The sequence below is a fragment of the Drosophila suzukii genome, chromosome 3 (genome assembly GCF_043229965.1).
Source record: "Drosophila suzukii chromosome 3, CBGP_Dsuzu_IsoJpt1.0, whole genome shotgun sequence".
Classification (NCBI taxonomy): domain Eukaryota; kingdom Metazoa; phylum Arthropoda; class Insecta; order Diptera; family Drosophilidae; genus Drosophila; species Drosophila suzukii.
This window is the reverse complement of record NC_092082.1, coordinates 66,245,510-66,265,411: the sequence shown is the minus strand read 5'-3', so window position 1 is coordinate 66,265,411 and position 19,902 is coordinate 66,245,510. Positions and strand designations below refer to the sequence as shown.

Sequence of the window (19,902 nt, the reverse complement as noted above, 5' to 3'; positions counted from 1 at the left end):
TAAAAATATATTACAAATGCTGCATATATCGATACTTCCGATAAATATTTATTCCATATGATATTTTTTTAAAAAGTGATATGTCGATACGATATTTTTTTGTATACCTCCACAACCATAGCCGGTGAATGGGGACGTAAATTCTTGTTTTATTCCAATCCAATCATTGAAGCAACAGGTTGTCCAGCAGCTTCTGCAGTTAATCTCAGTAATACAAGTACTCCAGAAATAAAGTAAAATGGTCAACACCAAGTTCCTAACGTTCAACAATGGAGAGAAGATGCCCGTAATTGGCATCGGCACCTGGCAGGTAATTACAATCACGATTTTTTTTGTAAATTCTATAAATTATAAGTTAGTGGTAAATGGATTCTTGTCAATATTTTTTCAACTAATGAACGACCTGAAAAAATAGCTGACACGTCTTTTAAATCTCTTGGAGTTTCCGATGCAATCAACCGAATCTGTTTGTTCTGCCGACTTTGGACCGGTTTTCAAAAACAAACAATAAACCTTTATTCATATGCAGCTGGGCTAATGGATTTGACTTTCTCTGGTCTGGGATCAAAAAAGGCCAGAGTCTATTATTAGTGTAGATACAATCAACTTATTTATATATAATCACAGCCACTAAACCACATAAACATTACCACATTATAGGCATCCGATGAGGAAATTGAAACCGCCATTGATGCGGCCTTGGAAGCTGGTTATCGCCACATAGACACGGCGCCAGTCTACGGAAATGAGAAAGCCATCGGAAGGGTCCTCAAACGTTGGCTGGACGCCGGAAAGGTCAAGCGGGAAGAGCTCTTCATTGTGACCAAGGTGCCACCTGTTTGTGAGTAAATTGTACTTATGTATGTTATTCTATTTACATTTTTGATGGAAGGTCTCAAATATCTATAATTCCTAAAAACTTGTCCTCGAATAAAATAATAATAATAGCCCTCCGAATCAAATAACATTTCACCATAACAATCTTGATGTTCTGGAAAAAATCCGGTGAATAAGATAAGATAATGACATTACGTGTTTTTACAGAACACAAAAAGAAAATTTTTAAACATTCCAATTTAGAATTTTAAAATAGTTTTGTTATCAGCGATTTCATATGATGGATGAACGTAATCTTAAAAATTATTTTAGGTACATATATCCATCTAGAAAAAATAAATAATTTGCATTCTCCATACGTGAATTACTCCTCCTTCTAGCCAACCGCCCTCACGAGGTGGAGCCGACCATTAAAAAGTCGCTGGAAGATCTGCAGCTGGAATACGTAGACTTGTATTTGGTGCACACTCCCTTTACCATCCTTATCAACGAGGATGGCAGCTTTAAGGTAGTTTGGCATTTTTTGAACATACATGCATATATAACATTTATATCTTCACCTTGATTTTAAGGTTGGCGAGGATGGCCTGATGGAGGTCGACGTGACTACCAATCACGCCGCCATCTGGGTGGCTATGGAGTCTCTGGTGGAGAAGGGTCTGACAAAATCCATCGGCGTTTCGAACTTCAGCAAGGATCAGGTTGCTCGCCTGCTAAAGAACTGCAAGATCCGGCCGGCCACAAACCAGATCGAACACCATGTTTATCTGCAACAGCGTGATCTGGTCGATTTTTGCCAGTCCGAGAAAGTGACCGTTACCGCCTACTCCCCTCTGGGATCCAAGGGAATCGCCAAGTTTAACGCAGGTGCCGGCATCGTGAGGGATCTGCCAGATCTGATGGACATCCCGGAGGTCAAGGAGATCGCCGCCGCCCATGGCAAGTCGCCAGCCCAAGTGCTGCTCCGCTGGATCATCGATACTGGTGTGGCCGCCATTCCCAAGAGCACGAATCCGGATCGCCTTAAGCAGAATCTGGATGTCTTTGACTTTGAACTGACGGCGGAGGAGGTGGCCAAGTTGTCCAGCTTGGATAAGAACATTCGCGTCTGTGACTTCGCCTTCTTCCATGGGTATGAATACGTAACATTGCTATATTGGTTACATTTTAAGCCATACCACATTTTTCTTGCAGTGTGGAAAAACATCCGGAGTTCACCTTCAAGAATCAGTACACCAACTAATCAGCATAACACTTTTAAAAAGCGTAAAAAATAAGGATATATTTTTATAAAATACGGAAAGTATTTTACGATTATATTGCACTTATTGTAAAGCTTTCCCTATTACGAATTTTTGAAGCCAGGTTGCTGTCATATTATCCACGTATATATTTCAATACTCTGTATTTAATGTTAACTATACTTCATAAATGATCGAAATTAAAGCTCTTTACTGCTTTTCCTTGGCGTTCAACAGGTGAAATGTTTTGGTTTTGGTTACAATTTTTAGCTCAACAGGTTTTCCCCCTGCCACAGACTTTCCATCTGTAACGTCTTTCGTTTTCGTTGTGCTGTCGTTAGCGGTTTCGTTGGCCCTACAGGCGATTGAGCTGGAAAATAACTTTCAAATTAAGAAAATCTTGCATTCAGCGTGGGTTACAGTTAGTATAGAAATATATTTGCAACACATTTTGTATCTAAGATTAAACAAATCACAAGTTTACATTAAGCAATTAGTAGCGAGCACAATATCGGTACTTAAAGGCTTTGGAAATGTTTCGCGACTACAAACAATTCGAGGTACATATTGTATGTAAAATCATTAAGATTGATACGAGAGATATAAGGGGCGCTTGCTGTTCAGACGGAATCTTGAATACTTACAAATTTTAGTACAAGATAGAACCAAATTGCAAAGCGAATAGGTTAGCAACTGAGAAACTATCAACAATAGTCAAAGGAAAATTACAGCCTAACTCTAGTGTATGATATTCGGGCCAATCTCATTTTGATTGTCAGGTATTTGGCCACACAGCTTATGTTAGTTTGCAGTTCGAGTATTAAAATTAAATTCGTAGTTTTTGTCCCATGCCAACTCACGTGGTGCGTGTCTCCTCATCAGTGCTGTTCCTGGAATATATTAAGGTACTTTCATTAATTGATGATACACATACGAAGAGAAGAAATCTATTCAAAGCAAGCCAGCAAAATCACTCACTTCAATCCTTGGGCAGCACAAGTCTAATAAAGTTCATACTTTGCATGCAAATCAAACAAATTCATCGAAATCGCTGCTTAAGTCTAAGTTACCTGGGATCTTGATGGCTGCGCATGGCCAGAGTGGCCACCTCGAAGAGACCGATGAAGAAGCAAAGCATCAAGGGTCCGAAGATAGCTCCTTGCCAGCCGATCCAATACATGCCTCCGGCTATGGCCAGACCATTCAGGTACGGATGTCCACCACTAGTAAGTCGAATATAAAATTAAAAACCTTAAATCTGTGCGGTTATAAAAATAGACTCACCCTTTTAGGTCCGCATATATGGCCGTTTCAAAAGATGAGGGCACAAAGAATTGAAGCAGGAACAGTATAAGTCCTGCATAAAACCGGTCCTGGGCCAGCCAGAGCTCTAAAAAGGCTGGTACCGCACACCAGTAACTGCCTAGAAAAGGAGCCGCTGCCAGCATGGCCGCCAAAGCGGACGGTAGGAATACTATCCGGGCCCCAAAAATCGTGTGCACCAACCAGGTGAACAAGCCCGTAAATGTCGAGCACCGGAACATGGAAATTAGGACCACGGTAATTGAATTCTCCAGGGCATCGGCAATTTTGATCCCCGAACTGGAGTAACCCAGGTACTTGGTGATCTGCAGCGGCGCGTACTTCTCCTGACTGCTTGAAAGCAGATAGAACAGGGCCGTGAAGAATACAATCTAAATAGAGAAATATTGAAATTACTTTCTGAGATTACAATTTTGCTACTTTAAATTGATGATTCAATTTTTAGTAATAGTTACAAAGCTTTTTAATTTTTTCACTAAGTTAATTTGAATTAATATGTCAAATCATTTCAATGCTACTCTAAATCGTCAATATGCTTTTAGAATATGTTTGAAATAACATTTATAACTTGTATTGAAGATACCATACTGTAAGAAACATCCCAATATATAATTTTGGATCTGTTCCATATCTTGAATGCTTTGAGAAAAAAGTGAACCGTTAGGATACGTAACTTTTTGCTTCTAAGCTATCTAATATAACGAATATCAATTTAAATTACATTTGTAAAGCAACCTTTTTTTACACTTACCATGTCCAATATAAATTCAATGCACGCCTGTCCACCAGATAGTACTAGCGATAGAATTTCTCCGGTCACGCCCATGATCATTGACAGATTGGTTCGAATAATGTGCCACAAGGACTCGGCAACCTCGAGGATCGTCTGCGTGTTGCTCTGCGCCCAGCCAATAATGCCCTGTTTTGCCACTAAAACTAGCTCTTTAAAATGTCCTTGGTTAAATAAACGGCCGTTGGTTAGCAGATGCAACACAGAATGAGTTATTTCGTAGACGCAAACGATTGTTACGGGATGGATAAAGCGAGCAAGATCTCAACAAAAGCCCTTCAACCCATGCATAAACCCCGAAAATGAACTCAAAAAATAAATTAGTAAAACGGGACAAAAAAAGAAAAAAAGAAGCCCACATCAGGTTATCGAGGTCTTACCTGGATTGTCGACGATTTCCCCAAATGTACTCTTCAGCGCATCCGTTGGTACTCGCGGACCGTACGAGGTGCCCGCCTTGTTAAAATCGATCCAATACTGGATGAGTCTGTCCCACACGTCGAGGATCTGCTCCTTCAGCTTGGTGGCGTGCACTTTGTCAGCATCCGCAAGCCAGTCGTCAATGTAGGTCTCGATTTTGCGGCGACCATAGTGGTGTGCATTGTCTAAGGCATCATCGATTGACGATTGCATGTTCGCTGGCAAGATATCAATTAGCTCAGGCCGATCTGTGATCGTCTTGTTAATTAGATCCTTGCCCAGGTAAGCAACCTCAATCGTCTCCGAGTATATGTTCACGCAAAAGAACACGCTCAGAAATACGATGATGAGCAACATAAGAATGATCATAAGGATGGAAGTTACTGATTCTACAGAGGACTTCAACGAGTCCCGCACGATAGTATTGATCTTGTAGTTCAGTTCCAGAACGCCAGGCAGGCACAGCGGCAGCACAGCGGAGTGGTGTTCGATGGCCCACGACTGCAATGTTTATGACATTATCTTTATATAGTATAAGTAGTTTTACAAATCTCACTCGCAGTGCTGCGTAAACTTCACTGATTTTGTTACAAGCAAACTGGGTAATACCCGTGTACGCTCCCACTGTGTAGATGAGGTGCAGGAATACTGGAATAGCAGCTAGTATAAACATCCACACGTTGCGATAAAGGAAAGTGCCCAGACAAGCGTAGAACAGGAGCTTAAAGAACGTATCGCTCTGGTGGCCTGGCGCTTCTGTTCCCGGCTTGGCATCAAATGTGTCCGTGGAGTCGACCGTGTCGCTCAGCGAGATGTCCTCCACATCCGATTGCATACCCGGACTTAGTGGCTCATTGTTGGTTCTGCCGCAAATGCTAAAGTTGCTCAGCGATCTCTCGAAATCGTTCTTGTCGAACAACTTTTGCAGGCGATGCAGGTAGGATCCCGAATCATCTATCGTCTGCAGATGATACGCCGTAGAGGCTGTTACATAGGCCATGACCAGCAGGAAAACCGGCACCTGGAGAGCGCCAAGGAAGCTGCTCAGATAGCCAGCCACGGCTATCCACATGGACTGACCGGCGACCACGAAATGAGCGCTGTTCTCTGGCGTCCAGAAGAAGTGCACACAGGTCAAGTAGACCACAACCAGGGAGATAAGCTGTGAAATAAAATAAATATGTCAGAACGTAATCTGAAGTATCATGAGTCCCTTTTGCTAGGTCTGACTTTTCCCCATTTGAATGAGACGTTTCGTTCCACTATCTGAACACCAATAAACATTGTCAATAAACAAAGAGATCATCTGTGAAACCCGGGACAAGAAACACGCTTAATTTGTGACCGGTTTTAGAGTTTGGTTTAAATGTTCCTAGCACAATGAATCACCATTGAAAAATCGACCAGCTACATACCACGTACACGTTGAGGAATCCGATAATTTGAACGAACAGGCCGTGCGAAAAGGTTATCCAGTGCCAGAGCGCCAAGAGGAAGCCCTTGGGCGCGTACAGGACCAACAGCTTGATGCACCCGGCCACTCCGCATCCGGCTAGGAGTAGTTGCCAGTGCTCGCAGAGCCATCCGATCAGCAAGCGACCGCAGTGCTCAGTGGCCTCCAACGGGGACAGGCAGATAGAAACCAGAACATTGGAGTCACGTTCCTCCAGGCGCTGGAACCAACCGTTTACACTCTCCGCCAGCCGCCGTTTGAACGGGAAGAGCACGGCACCCATGAGGAAGGCCCACAACAGCGGGCGGACGAAGGGCCCGAGGATGAAGCACACGGCCACGAAGGCCCCCACTCCAGCGGCGATTAGGAAGTTGTACATGGCAGCGCGAAAACTCTCATGGTTCTGGGACCTCATCCGGAGCAGTCGATTGAGCACACTGTCGAAAGACCGGTCTCTCCGGATAGGAATCGGTTCAGATCGATTCATATTTTCTTTGTTTTAGTTTCAGCTAGAATAGGTGCAATGTTATTATGGAAAAACCGGATTAGAGCACCGTGACCATGTGGGGGGCACACCCGAATTACTATTTTCGGATCGGAAACTCACTTTTGATGATTTTGCGTGGTGTTCCTGTGGTCAGCAACAGATGATTGGCATCGGGGGCTGGGAGGGATTCCGGCGGAAGTGGCGGAGTTAATATTTTCCGCACCTGGATGTGGACATCGGGATCGGGCGGCAGCAGCTTCCCACTCGCTTCTTGAGGGGCGGGGGAGCGGGCACACATAAACAAAAATACGTCGTTTCTGGCAATTACGTCAGGCGGGCAGGGCTGTGAAGGGAGACGCTGTGCAACACTGGCAAGAAGCCGATACACAGTGGACGCCCGCTTCAAGCACAAAAATATCGGAGTAAAACATAAATTATTGAGTTTTCAAAAATATTTGAATTGCTCATTTTGTAAAAATTAATTACCATAGCTATAAAACGATTGTTGGAACATAGTATATTTTATTCTGTAAAAATGTTCGTTTTAATATTAAATATATGTGTAACAATTTTTAAACACATATCAGTTTTTCGTTTTAAATAAATGTTTTCTTGTGTTTGTGAAAATTCTGAACGATTAGATACGTTTTAATACCCAAACCTGTAGGATGTATAAATGTAAAAGTTAACGAGAGTTCACTGTTGTCACGGCGTTCGACGCTTTCCAACACTGTCTTTTTTCAAAACAAAAAAATAGACGCCATGGAAGGTAAGCGGGAATAAATATTTTATTATTATTACAAAAGATTATAAGAGATTCATTATTGGCAGGTTTATCGCTGCAGCAGTTGCTCGATTTGCAGAACATCCAAAAGGAGTTGAACAGCAACAAGGACGCCTACTTAAAGACCTACCGCCAAGTTTTGAAACAGAAATTCAGAACGGAACTCAACAATTTGGTATATTGTGGTGCAATCTCAATAGCGCAGCCCTATAAATATATATCCAATCCCGCAGGTTCGGGCCGATTTCAACATAGTAAAATCCGAGTTGAAAGTTCCACAACTACCGCCCCTTCCCATCGAAGACGAGGAAATTCCATCCAAAATACAGGTAAGATTTTTATAATACGCTTTGGCAGTCTCTATATTTAATAGGCACATTCACTAACAGATTAGCGACATAGTGAAGGACTACGACTTCACCAGGGACTGTTTGTCCTTGCTGTAGGACTGCTCCGATCGATCCTTGGTGCTGTTTAGCCAATATCCATGCAGCACGCGATATGTGTGCTGCAGACACTCAAAGGATGGGGATTGGCTCTGGGAATAAAGAGCAGTGACGTTAGAACAAGGATAATGAAATCAGACAAGTACTCACATTGAAAAGGGGTACAATGGGCCGTTTCTTGAACAGGCTCCCTTTCGTTCGTAATATCAGCATGTACTTCACGTCCAACTATTAGCGAAATAGAATAAAAATCACATAATTAATCAGTAAATAACGTATTTGAAACCAATTTTCTTGAGAATCTTGAGTAATGAGTAGAATACAACATTTATACAAATTACCCATCGATTTTTCAGGGCATGTTTTGATAAATGAGTTCATATCCTTTTAGAATTTAGAATAACAAAAGATTGCAATTTTGCAAGTTAGATTTGTGTGCAGTTCCTACATCTTCAATGACTTCGTTCAGCACTATGTCCTGGATGTGTCCTCTTTGGACGCACGAGACGGTTTCCCTGCCGAAAGACCGCACCGTCTCCATCTGAAGCGCCATGTCCCAGCTGTAGAACAGTCGCTCCGCCTGCACCAAGTTAAGAGTCGAGCGGAGTATCAGGATGGCCATGGCAAAACTTGTGACCAGAGGGTACAGAATGCGAGGCTGGAGGATGTGTACTCTTCTGTCCTCAAATCCGCAGACTCCGACAAAGTATGCGATGGCCAGGAAGACGAGCAGCAGCAACCGGCGCAACATGCGCTGCAGTTGGACCCCATGCTGCCGGTTCACCAATTCGATGCGGACCGCGTCGCCGTCACAGTGTCTGATGCACAATTCCAAATCCGCTTCCACGGAACCGGCATACTTTGCTTGCCGGCTATAATATCTGTGGATCGTTACTTGGGGTTCCATTTTTTAGCTCTGTGTACTTTACAGCTGAAACAAACCTTTACGCTTATGCGATACTATCGTTGTTTCAAAAAATGTCGCTACGAGTTATAGCCTGTTCAGACAGAAGGAGCTTCTGCAACAGCGACCGAATTCCGCATCAGCGCCATTTTCTTCCGTAAGAAGAACATGTATAAGTACTAGAACTCTTATGCCTACACAGAGAAAAGAAAGCCTTCCAAAATTGAGGAAAAGTTCTTAAGTAAAGAAGGTTTAATCATAAACTGTAAATTAGAACAAATATTCTTAAACTACAACAAAATGTTCTTATATTAAAAAACAATATTTTAGGAATGTTTTATATGGCTTGAAGAAAATAAACACTTTAAAATGCGCTCTACTTAAGAAACATTACAGATCCAAAGTCGCTAAGACACGCTGTCGTCTAAATTAATTTAAGGTTAAGGGCAACATTTTCCTAAGAAAGTTTGTTCCTATTGTAAGAATTAGGAATTTTGTTCTTAAATTTAGACTGCGTATTCCCCCCTCAGTGCAAGAAATATTTCCGAATGACTTCATTTTTTTGCTTTAATCAACCCATATTTATTTCAATTTTTAAGCAAGTATTTTAACTGTTTGTCATAGTTTCGTTTTTTATTTGAATTTCAAATTTAAACTGACTTAAATGTCGACTTACAAATTTTTAAGTAGTTTTAAAGAGAGTACTGTAATTTCACACAGAATATAACACAGAATGCTTTCTATAGTAGTGTGGTACCGGGCAGTCTTCCTGCGATTAACATATAAAACAAAAGATAAGCAGAGTAAATGGCTTGATCATAAGGTAGTTGATAAGAAAGTACATTTTTTCTCTCCATAAATGTTAGTTCTTTCAAATATTACTTGAGATTTTTATCTTTATGTTTACGACTCAAAAATGAAGGAACGATAAATATCGTTACAGATGGCAAAGGTTTAATTCTAACAGCAGCTCACGCTAATGACTCCAGCGACATTTGCAGCATTTGTGTTTAAAGATGATAAGTCTGTCTATAAAAACATTTCATAATTTAAAATATTAAATTAAATCTTTCTTATTTTTCAGGAACTACTAAAGTTCCAAATTTACACCGATTGATAGTGGGTTGAGATTGTTGTGATTGAGTTGAGATTTGATTTGATTTACTTTAAACAACATTTTTTTTAGCTAAACGAACAAAAGTACTTAAGAAGAAAGGCTTCTTTCCTGATTCTGTGCACTTTCAAAGGCCTGAAATAAATAATGAATAAGGTATGAAAATGTTAATTTAAGAAAAGCAAGCACTTGCATTTTGAGCTGTTTTCTGAAGGCCGTCGTATGAGGCCTGACCCATCTGTTTGACCATGTCGTGGAACACCTTAGAATCTGCTGCCGTCAGAAGCTCAAAGGGTGTCCCAAACTCCACAGCTCTTCCAGCATCCATGACCAGCACCTTGTCCAAGTCCATTATAGTGTGCAATCGATGGGCTATCGTTAGGACAGTGCAATCCCTGAACTTGTTCCGAATGGTGGCTTGAATTAGGGCGTCCGTCTGGGGATCCACATTGGCCGTGGCCTCGTCCATCACGAGGATTCGATTATCGCGCAGAATGGCTCGTGCCAAGCAAATCAACTGGCGCTCACCCACGCTAAAGTTGGATCCTCCCTCGGTGATTTTGGTCTCTAAGCCAGTTGGCAAATTGGCCACCACATCCTTAAGCTTCACCTCCTCCAAGGAGTGCCACAACTTTTCATCACTGTACTCGTCGAAGGGATCCAAGTTGTATCGCATTGTGCCGGAGAACAGAACGGGTTCTTGGGGAATAATCGAGATCTTTCTACGCAAGTCGTGCAGACCCATGTCGTTAGTGTCCCTCTGGTCTATGAGTATGGATCCATCGTTGTAGGACAGTCGGAAGAGGGCGTTTATCAGCGAGGACTTGCCCGCGCCAGTGCGACCTACGATGCCTACCTTTTCCTTTGGCTTGATCACGAAACTTAGTGACTTAAGCACGTTTTCCGCCTTTGGATCCGGCATGTAGCGCAGACTCAGCTCATCAAATACTATTTTCCCTTCTTCTGGCCAGGACTGGGGTGGCTTTTTATCCGCCGGAGCTTCCAAGGCTCCCTCTGGCTCAATGTCCTCGTACTCAAGCACTCTCTCCACGGAAATCATTGTGGTCTCCAACTCGGCCGACTGGCGGACAGTCCACTGTACTGTGCTCGTCAGACCCATGGCCTGGCAAAGATTTAACGAATTAATATCCTAAGAAGAAGAAATTTTGCATGGCTTTTACCTGGGTTATGGCCAGACCAACATCGGCTCCACTGACAGGCGGAAATATGAAAAAGCCGAGTGTGACGATCGCTACATAGAGCACACAGAACATGTCCATCCAATAACCAAAGGCGCGCGAGGTGCTGATGAACATATAGGCAGCGGAACTATGTATATCTTGGTAGCTATCGAACTCCGCCTCCAAAATGCTCTCAGCTCCAAAGGCTCGAATGGTGGAGAGACCAGTAAGAGAAGCAGCTAAATGAGAGTATACCGGTGTTCGACCTGTTATAACAGGACAGGTTTTAAGAGGTATTCTTTCGTACTAATGCATACTCCGTTAGATATTACTCACTACTAGCTTCCAAACGTTTTAAATCCCTCGAAGTTTTAAGGTAAAAAGTGCGCAGGTGATAGAAGACTACACCAATCGCGAGTGCGGGCAGGAGGAATAGAGGATTAACAATGGATATCACAACTATATTGCCGGCAAGAGCGAGGAACTCCTGGATGACGGTCATCATTATAGTGGGCAGCATCTCATCCACTTGACCCATGTCCTTGGAGAACCGATTTAGGATACCACCCGAAGGGTTCGTGTTGAAAAAGTACATGGAGGCTCGACACACTCCACGAAACATGGCGTTGTGCAACTGAACAGAGGCCTTCATTGCCAAGTTGAAGAACAAAAAGGACCGTTTCACGGTCACAACAATGGTAAGCACTGTAATCAGCGTAAATATATAGGTGTCTTGCATTACATCTCCCGCGCCCTTAGAACTGTCAGCTGTCTTTGAAACCCTAGAGCAGAAAAAGTTAATCTTTTGAATTTTCATGAATATTAATTATATAAAGACCACTTACCAGGGCGACAGAAAGTAATCTCCCAGCGAGGCTAAGCCCTGGGAGCCCAAAGAGAAGCTTATCATCACAACGAAGGGGAGGAGTCCGCCTCCTGCCTTAAAGTAATCGGTGCACACTGCCAGGACACTGCGACCCATCCCTTTACGCTCAAGGTTGATCACCTGTTCCTCCGGGGCAGCCTCTGGACAGGATTCCGCATTAGAAAGGACAGATTTTAAACTGCTGCGCCGGTGATCTGTGATACTGGGGGCTCTTGATAGTTCTACCGCCGGCTCCTCGTGAGTTTCTGGTTTAACCAGTATGCTGCCAAAGTCCGCGCCCGACTTTACAAGCTCCTCATAGGTGCCCACGCCGCTAACCTGACCCTTATCCATGATCACTATTTGATCGGCTTGCTGCAGAAACTGCAGCTGATGGGTCGCCAGAATGATGATGCGTTCTCGCAGGTAGCCCCGCATGCAATGCTCGAAGAGATGGCGGGCGACATTGGAGTCCACCGCACTGAGTGGGTCATCCAGCAAGTAGATGGAGGCCTGCCGGTAGACCGCCCTGGCCAAACTGATTCTCGCCTTCTGGCCGCCGGACAGGGAAGCTCCTCGGTCTCCTACTATGGTTTTATCCTTGAGCGGAAGTAGCTCAAAGTCTCGTTCCAGAGCGCATTCCTTCACCACAGCATCGTACCGCCGACGATCCATGGGCTGGCCAAAGAGGATGTTCTGGCGCACGGTGCCGGAGAATAGCCACGGCTCTTGGGAGGCATAGGATATGGAACCATCAATCTTGATCTCGCCAGATTCGGCGCGCAGCTCCCTTAGAATAGCTTGGATCAGACTGGATTTTCCGGAGCCAGTGTGACCCACAATGGCCAACAAAGTGCCAGGAGATACCTGCAGGTCTACTCCGCTTAGTGTGTAATTCGTTGCGCTGGCATCCCACTTGGCTCTAAGTCCCCTTATGGATAAACGCGCCTTCGAATGAAGGGGTTCCTCAGTAGTAATGACGCCATTCGTTGTTCCTAAAAGCTTTTCCTCAGCCTCCTGGAGATCGTTTATGTCTTGAGTGTTTTCTATTGTGTCATTCGAGGTTTTTGATTGTGCACATAGCAAAAACTTCTCCAAACGCTTGATGGAAACTAGGGTCTCCGCCGTCTGCGTCATTCCCAATGAGAAAAAAGCGGTCATATTGGTGTTCACGACGTTGTAGTATGCGGTTATCAGAAAAGCCACTTCAGCCGTGAGGAACTTGCCCAGTAGCACAAAGGCCACCAAACTGAGGAAGATAGATACGCGAGCGAGGAACTTGTTGAAGGACCAGAGGGTGCCCTTTATATAGGCCACGTGCCGGATGGCATTGATCTCCTTCCTGCGGGCGTAGGAAACCAACCGCTCGAAGGGAAGCTCCCAGGCGTACATTTTGATCACCTGCATACCGGAAATGATCTCAGTCATTATCCGCATTCGTTTGTCCGTCCGGAGAGCGGTCTGCAGTCGCAGCACCGATATCTTTTTGCCCAAATACATCTGCAGGGGTATGAACAGTAGCATGAAGGACATGCCAAGCACGGCGGCGATTCCAATCTGCAAAGGAACTTAAAATTAAATTAAGTTATTGGGGACAATAAATTCAGACAACTCACCTCTTGGTACATAAGATATGTTACCACTAGCACCTGAAGTGGGGCCAACCAAAGACAGTGTGTAAATTGAAGAAAAGTGTCCATGCGGCCTAGGTCGTTGGAAATTAAATTGATTATGTGCCCGGACGATATTTCGCCCAAAATCGTCTTGCTCAGTCGGAGGCTCTTCCGGTAGATCATGCTGCTCAGAGCCACCCGAATCTTAAAGCCTGCAAAAGGCCAAAATAATATGATTTTAATTTAACGTTAAATCAAGTAAGGCATAGCTAAGGAACCCATGTATTAAAGAGAACCGCAAAAGGGAAAAAGTCAAAGTCAAAGGAAGGAAAGTGTTATTAACTTACCTAGATGAGTGATGGCGAAAGAGTGGGGGTGTTTGATCATTGTGGTGAGGGCGGAACACAATATCATTAAGGCCGCATAGGCATATGCTGGTTCAAAAGAATCCGAGCCGTCGTTAAAAGAAGATATAAGCTTCACCAGAAAAATGGGTTGCACAGTTGAAATAACCTCCACGACGAAAAGAACTACGCCAAGGAAACCGAAATACCAGCCGAATACCCGCAATAGAACCCTCATCAAACTGGCCTTCTCCTTGTGAGTCTCCAGTTCTATCTCCCAGGCACTAGATAACTTGTTGCCAAGGGTCTCTTTAAAATAGATATAATTAGTGCCAAAGTTAAATGTAAACAAAAAATCGACCATCTTACCCGACTTGTGTTCTTTTAAGGCCCTGTAGAGGTCCTTTGTATCCAATGTGACTCTTCGACCCTTTTTAAAAGTGGGTATGGTATACCTAAATTAAGATAGGTATGGGTCATTCCACTTCAAATCGTTTAACGCATTTTGGGGTCACCACACGAGAAATTTCAAAAATTGTTGTTATATTTTAAAACCAGTAAGCGTGATTTTGGATTATTTTAAAACGTTTAGTCCTAAGTATATTATTTAGGTTTTAAGCTTATTAAACAGTAAAAGTTTCGCAGTCATTTAATAATCGGGTCTCTAGTTTTCCATTTATGTTCTGATACTCGTAGAGCAAAGAAGTTTATCGTATTCTTGGGAGGATAGGATCGCAATCAGAGTCTGTCTAATCGTACGAACGATTTAGGAAAATATTAGCATGCAGACTCTAAAGATTCTGGCCCAGCGCAAGTCTACAAGTCTAAAAGTCAATAGTCACTGCCAGAATATAAAAATGATAAAAAAAGGAATTGTTTCCTCTGTCGAAAAAAATGTACAATTTTTTAGAGGGGTGACACCAAATTACGTGCACGTCATTTTTCACGTGGATCGACCCGTAATGGTGTCACATATTTGCATTATCTTACCAATAACTTAATATCGAAAAAATGTTCGATCGCTCTCTCGGATTCTCCGGGAGATCCTCGGATTTTAACGACTGCATTTTACACACTTGATAAAAACTGATCTAGGAGTAATTTACAACTAAAAACTTTATTAATAATGTAGAGAATTCTTATATCGAATATATTATGTTTGTTTAACCGCGCCAAAAACTCCACGTCAATAAACTGTGGGAAAAAATCATGAAATTCAGTTCTTACGACGCTTTTTTATTCGAATGAGTAAACCCGTTATCACAAATAATCAAACTATTGAACACGGGGGAATTCATAGGTAATATTTGCATTTAATTACTAATTTTCAAGCACCTATCCGTCCGCGCACCAAAACGTTCTGCATGTTAATAGCTAGCGAACAGTTGAGTTACTATTGGATTGTAGTGCCGAATTTTCCGCAGATAAGAAAGATAAGATTTAGTTTACAGGTTTAAGTGGTAATTTAGCCGGTAGTTTATCAAAAATACAACAACTCTTTAAAAATAAAAATTGTCTGAAGAAGCGTTTTGTCTAGACTTTATTGCATCTTAGGAATACAGTCAAACTTCCACAACTCTAACTTCCTTAACTCGATTTGTTCTCAAATTGTAACTCAAGGATTTCATTTCATTACATTTTTCATTGGGGCAACTACTAAAATTACCCTAACAACAACTTCAATTAAAAGGTAAATACGATCGCACCTTTAACATACAAATATTAAATTTATTTCTGTTTTTATTTAAAATATTGCAGTGCAAAAACTTATTTTCTTGAGTATATTAATAATCTTCTATACCCGAAAAATATTCCTTAATATTGGAATCTACATTTAGATTTACATGTGGTGCTTCCTGAAGCTAACTTAGACTAAAATTACCAACACCCAGAAAAAAAAGAACGAAAAAAATCAAGAACATTTTTCATGAAATGCGAACAATCCGTTCTCCATTTTTAGTTCTCACATTTCGAACGTTTGCTCACGAAAATCAAACGGTGTTGGTAAAATTTCTACCGACGAACAACTTGGTTCAAAATTGAGAAAAATGTTCTCAGATATCGAACGCCGTTCATAAAAAAGCTGCGATAGGCGCGTTAAAGTCTATCGAAATCGATAATTTTTCGCCACATGGTTGATGTTTGTTTATTACACGCAGAAAACATGTATGTAGGTCTAGTGTCCCGATTTTCCGCACTTGAAAAAATTGCTCGGTGGTCCAGCTGCTAGAGCGTCCGCCTTCGACACATGGTAGCACAGGTTCGAGTCCGCGAGAAGACGGTTGTGAATTGTAAGTTTTATTGAAATATTATTTTTAATGTTTATATGTATGTACTTCTATAAATAATAAATTCTTTGTCTTCAGCAAAATAACCATATAACCATTGAATTCTAGCAATAAACAAAACATAAGGTGGGAAATTAAATAAATCTCTACCAGGCGTTCAGAAAGTCTAGCATGTACACAAACCTCTTTTTTTTAATATTTTTATGTTCTCAAGTTAACCCCGAAATGTTCTTAAACTGACACCATTCGTTCGGAACCCAACTCTAAAGTTTCGGTCACATTTTACGAACGACCGTTCATGAACTGTCAATAAACGGGCTTACGCACTTTTTGACAACGTTTGGTCTTGATTTTTGAACGTTTCGAACGGATTTTTTTCTGGGTGAACTAAAGGGCATGCGTGTCATGATTTGCTTACTATCACCCCCTCCCCATAGAGTCCACCCGTTCGATTTCTAACAAATGTGAAATCCGATTCCCACAGGCACATCCACCATCTACCACCCGATAACAGCTGATCTGGCTAATCGAACCAAGCCTGTTGCTTCTACGCCTTCCATTTTCGAGTGTTCCCTGTCATCATTGTTTAAGTTTTTGTAGTGAATGTTTGAATTTCCACTGTCAAGAACTAGAGCTCAGAGTTGCACCGAACAAACATTACTATCAACATTAACATTACTATCGCATAAAAGAGTCCGTCAAATTTGGATGCTGAACTAACTGGGAACTAAATGGGAACAGCAAAACCTTATGGACCATCCGTTCAACGAATGGTAGGAACGCTCCGGCAGTTGAGGTTGCGATGATGAATATACTGCCAGCAACGACACAATATGTGGTGGAATTCGACAAGATATTCGATGATCTCAACAAGCATCAGCAGATGCGCGTACAGAAAGGGGCACTTTACTTGTTTATCCGTTGGAGTGCGATGAAAAGCTGCCACCAGCAATAAAAATTTACATCGAAGCCAAGAAACGCTTTAGCCCTAAGCCTAAATCAGCAACAACTTCATCATCCAATCAGTCAAGCAACCTCAAGCACAGCTACGCCAACGTTGCTAGGGCAGGCGCGGCTGGAAATTTCGACAACAATCAATTCAATGGCCAGTCTCCCCTTGAAGACTTGGAGGAGAGGATGATGCGTCGAATGGAGTCCATGATGAACACCATGTTCAACCAATTCCAGAATCTAATGATGTCAATGCTCTCTAGCCAGAATAATAGCCATTCCATAACACCCAGCTTGTAATATGGAATGCGAACGGCTTGACTAGGAGCAAGCCTCACCACCAACACGCTCGTTGGTGTTATCGCGCACGGTCGAATCGCAGCCAATCGACCCCCAACCCGACCGAAATGACCCACCCTATGTGCGTTCCTGTTCTGCAGTTTCCATTCGGAAGTATCATACAATACAAGTAAGAAACCCTATTAACTTTTAGTAAATAACTTTTTTGATCAGATAAACATTTTTTTTTGCCGCAATTGTAGGTGCCATCGCATTGCAAGGGTATATAAACTTTTGCTTCCTTTCATGATAACCTAGATATCAGACGTGGTTTAGTGCATGTGCCCCCACAGATCACGTAACAGTCAGTTTTAAATTCATTGATTTATTTATCATTATTTTAAGTTATATTATTTAACTGACGGCATTCTCCTGAATGTCATAAGTTGTAGAAAAAGATGAAATCAATCATATACATATAAATGTTTAACTCCGGTAATGCAATCGCGGGTCCCTTCCGTATAGGCCAGCAAGCGGCCACAAGTGACAACATGTCAGGAGGCGCTACACATCCATTTATCGATTCTTATTATTCGATTGTTGTACAAGATTCGATAGCAGCAAGCCTCGATCAATTGATAGCTTTTACCGCAGACTCAAACCAAAGCTACGACCAGTGCTGCCACTTGCGCGCCCAAATCGAATTATCTATTTAAATCAATCAAACTGCGCATAAATAATAAAAATGTGCGTTAATTATCGTAAATGCATTTCATTCACCGTTATTCGTATGTTTTACGGCCATACTATGCATGTGAATGAAAACGAGTTTGGTTAAATCGAAAATAATAAATAAAATGCATATAATATGCAGCTTAATTGAATTCATTTTAAATTTACTGCCTCTTCACATGCAAATCCGGATTGCAGATTATTTCCCCGTGCTAGAGGGCCAACGAAATGCCCGACTTGGAACGCACAGATCCATCAATTAATGTTAGTTAGCTGATTCGTTTGGTTTCTGTGTCAACTAGCTGACCTTGATATATTTTCACGATGGCCGATCAATGTTCAAACACGAACGCCTTGCGCAATTTCTAATGTCTCTCTTGTTTTTGTATGCGTACTAAACCCCATCTTCATCTCCGCATCTTCGCCAGCTTCGCCATCGTCATCAGTTTGAGTCTTCTCTGGATTTTTAGGTGATCGAGCTGGCCGCTGATCGATTTGGTCGGAACTTGATCGCAAAGCAGTCGACACATTTGTCGGTCGAAATGGCGCTGAATGGGAAGTCCAGTCGCAGTGTTAATTCGATGCTTTATTGTTTTCAATATTTTTCTAAATGTACGGGCATCTCTATTTGTGTGCATGTGCTAAAACGAAATTGGCAGGTCTTGAACGGGTTTGAGTTATAATCACGGGTTCGTTGGGGGGCGGGTGTCAGCAGAATGACTCGAGTATCGGTTTATTATTCTTGCCTGTCTTTGGTATTTCACACTTTCGATTGCATTGCCTCAGACCAAAAATTCCTCGATAATGTAAAGGCGAGAATGATTTGCAGAATCAGAAAATGCCACTTGACTTAACCGTTATTTAATAATCAGAAAAGCACCAGCAGAAACAACAATGGTGTCTGTACACTGAGAGACAAAAAATATAAATGGATTCATATTATCTTAATTTGATAGCAATGTTATTAAGCATTACTTAAATATTTGTTAAAAAGTAGTTTAGATATAAGGTACAAAGAATTGATATATTATTTTTTAAATATTCTAGATTCTAGGAAATTAATTTTGCGCGGTGCTCAGGTGTTGCAACGCTACGTGGCGGCAGCTTTTGTGGCTTTGAGGGCTTTTGAGACTCCGGCACCGCGAAATCAACGCATCAATCATCTGGGGTTGCACAACTGCAGGTTCGGACTTGGATCAACTGCAGCTTTTCCCAGATGATGATACTTCCCTCCCAAGTGCTCATTAGCCCAAGTCCGATGTAGAATCTATTTCCTTCACGTGCTTTAATCGTTTCGGTAATTTTTCGAGATGCGCAACCTTGAACTCGGGTTTTTTATTATCGCCAAGCGCGGATAAGGCCAATAATACTAACGAGAGTCCGAAAACAAGCGCCACAAAGAGCTGGACCGGAGTCACAAAAACACTCCCAAGCTCTGCCCAATAAACAATGGCTTTGGCCAGCGATCGACACCCACCAGATGCCAAAATTGAACGCGGTCCATCTGCGTGGCATCATTACGATCGTCACCCGACTCGTCCGATTGAGCCTCGAATTGAAGTCAATGTTTCTGGGCCGAAGGTTGTGCCATTAAGCATACGCCGCATATGCTCGCAAAAACCCAAAACGCTGGGAAGCGCCTCGGCAAAAAGTCATTGTACTCCTGCGCCGGAAGAGGCTAAAAAACCAGGCGGTTCCGGCCATTGAGTGGCTGTTTATTTTGGTCTGATCGATGGTCAGCATAAGGCGGCTAAATGGAACATGCTAAATTGATCGGGAGTTTCAGCCAAGATCTTTCAACTTTTTGTGAGTGCATAATGCACTTGGAAAAATTAGCATACTTAAATCAT

At 42.3% G+C, this 19,902-nt stretch overlaps 5 protein-coding genes across 11 annotated transcripts; 2 read left to right on the top strand and 3 right to left on the bottom strand.

The window, feature by feature from the left end:
- The first annotated feature begins 109 nt into the window (after window positions 1-109).
- On the top strand, window positions 110-2,283 carry LOC118877558 (1,5-anhydro-D-fructose reductase). Of its 2 annotated transcripts, XR_011604311.1 has the most exons (6): window positions 110-310; window positions 661-841; window positions 1,218-1,345; window positions 1,410-1,969; window positions 2,032-2,141; window positions 2,174-2,283. XR_011604311.1 is itself a non-coding variant. In XM_036816729.3 (5 exons), the coding sequence occupies exons 1-5, from the start codon at window positions 239-241 to the stop codon at window positions 2,078-2,080; spliced, it is 990 nt and encodes a 329-aa protein (XP_036672624.3). In that variant the 5' UTR covers window positions 110-238; the 3' UTR covers window positions 2,081-2,283. The 2 variants fall into 2 exon arrangements, 1 of the variants encoding a protein (XP_036672624.3); XM_036816729.3 differs by having other exon boundaries at window positions 2,032-2,283.
- LOC118876746 (transmembrane protein 245) lies at window positions 2,081-6,891 on the bottom strand. Of its 6 annotated transcripts, XR_011604310.1 has the most exons (10): window positions 6,672-6,889; window positions 6,027-6,573; window positions 5,168-5,773; window positions 4,572-5,112; window positions 4,153-4,355; window positions 3,363-3,772; window positions 3,149-3,301; window positions 2,939-2,968; window positions 2,174-2,448; window positions 2,081-2,141 (listed from the first exon to the last, which is right to left on the bottom strand). XR_011604310.1 is itself a non-coding variant. In XM_036816723.3 (9 exons), exons 2-9 carry the CDS (start codon window positions 6,549-6,551, stop codon window positions 2,289-2,291), a joined length of 2,628 nt encoding a protein of 875 aa, XP_036672618.3. In that variant the 5' UTR covers window positions 6,552-6,573; window positions 6,672-6,889; the 3' UTR covers window positions 2,081-2,288. The 6 variants fall into 6 exon arrangements, 5 of the variants coding, with proteins under 5 accessions (XP_036672618.3, XP_036672619.3, XP_036672620.3 ...); XM_036816723.3 differs by having other exon boundaries at window positions 2,081-2,448; XM_036816724.3 differs by having other exon boundaries at window positions 2,081-2,448; window positions 4,153-4,343.
- A 336-nt stretch (window positions 6,892-7,227) lies between these two features.
- Kmn2 (kinetochore Mis12-Ndc80 network component 2) lies at window positions 7,228-8,059 on the top strand. The gene is made up of 4 exons (XM_017081094.4): window positions 7,228-7,320; window positions 7,383-7,510; window positions 7,569-7,664; window positions 7,725-8,059. Exons 1-4 carry the CDS (start codon window positions 7,314-7,316, stop codon window positions 7,779-7,781), a joined length of 288 nt encoding a protein of 95 aa, XP_016936583.2. The 5' UTR covers window positions 7,228-7,313; the 3' UTR covers window positions 7,782-8,059.
- On the bottom strand, window positions 7,671-8,725 carry PIG-H (Phosphatidylinositol glycan anchor biosynthesis class H). The gene is made up of 3 exons (XM_036816915.3): window positions 8,230-8,725; window positions 7,932-8,009; window positions 7,671-7,873 (listed from the first exon to the last, which is right to left on the bottom strand). Exons 1-3 carry the CDS (start codon window positions 8,686-8,688, stop codon window positions 7,745-7,747), a joined length of 666 nt encoding a protein of 221 aa, XP_036672810.3. The 5' UTR covers window positions 8,689-8,725; the 3' UTR covers window positions 7,671-7,744.
- A 315-nt stretch (window positions 8,726-9,040) lies between these two features.
- LOC108016353 (probable multidrug resistance-associated protein lethal(2)03659) lies at window positions 9,041-15,165 on the bottom strand. The gene is made up of 9 exons (XM_036819344.3): window positions 14,793-15,165; window positions 14,172-14,257; window positions 13,806-14,111; window positions 13,462-13,670; window positions 11,826-13,402; window positions 11,317-11,762; window positions 10,981-11,246; window positions 9,993-10,922; window positions 9,041-9,934 (listed from the first exon to the last, which is right to left on the bottom strand). Exons 1-9 carry the CDS (start codon window positions 14,867-14,869, stop codon window positions 9,890-9,892), a joined length of 3,942 nt encoding a protein of 1,313 aa, XP_036675239.3. The 5' UTR covers window positions 14,870-15,165; the 3' UTR covers window positions 9,041-9,889.
- Between the last annotated feature and the right edge of the window lie 4,737 nt (window positions 15,166-19,902).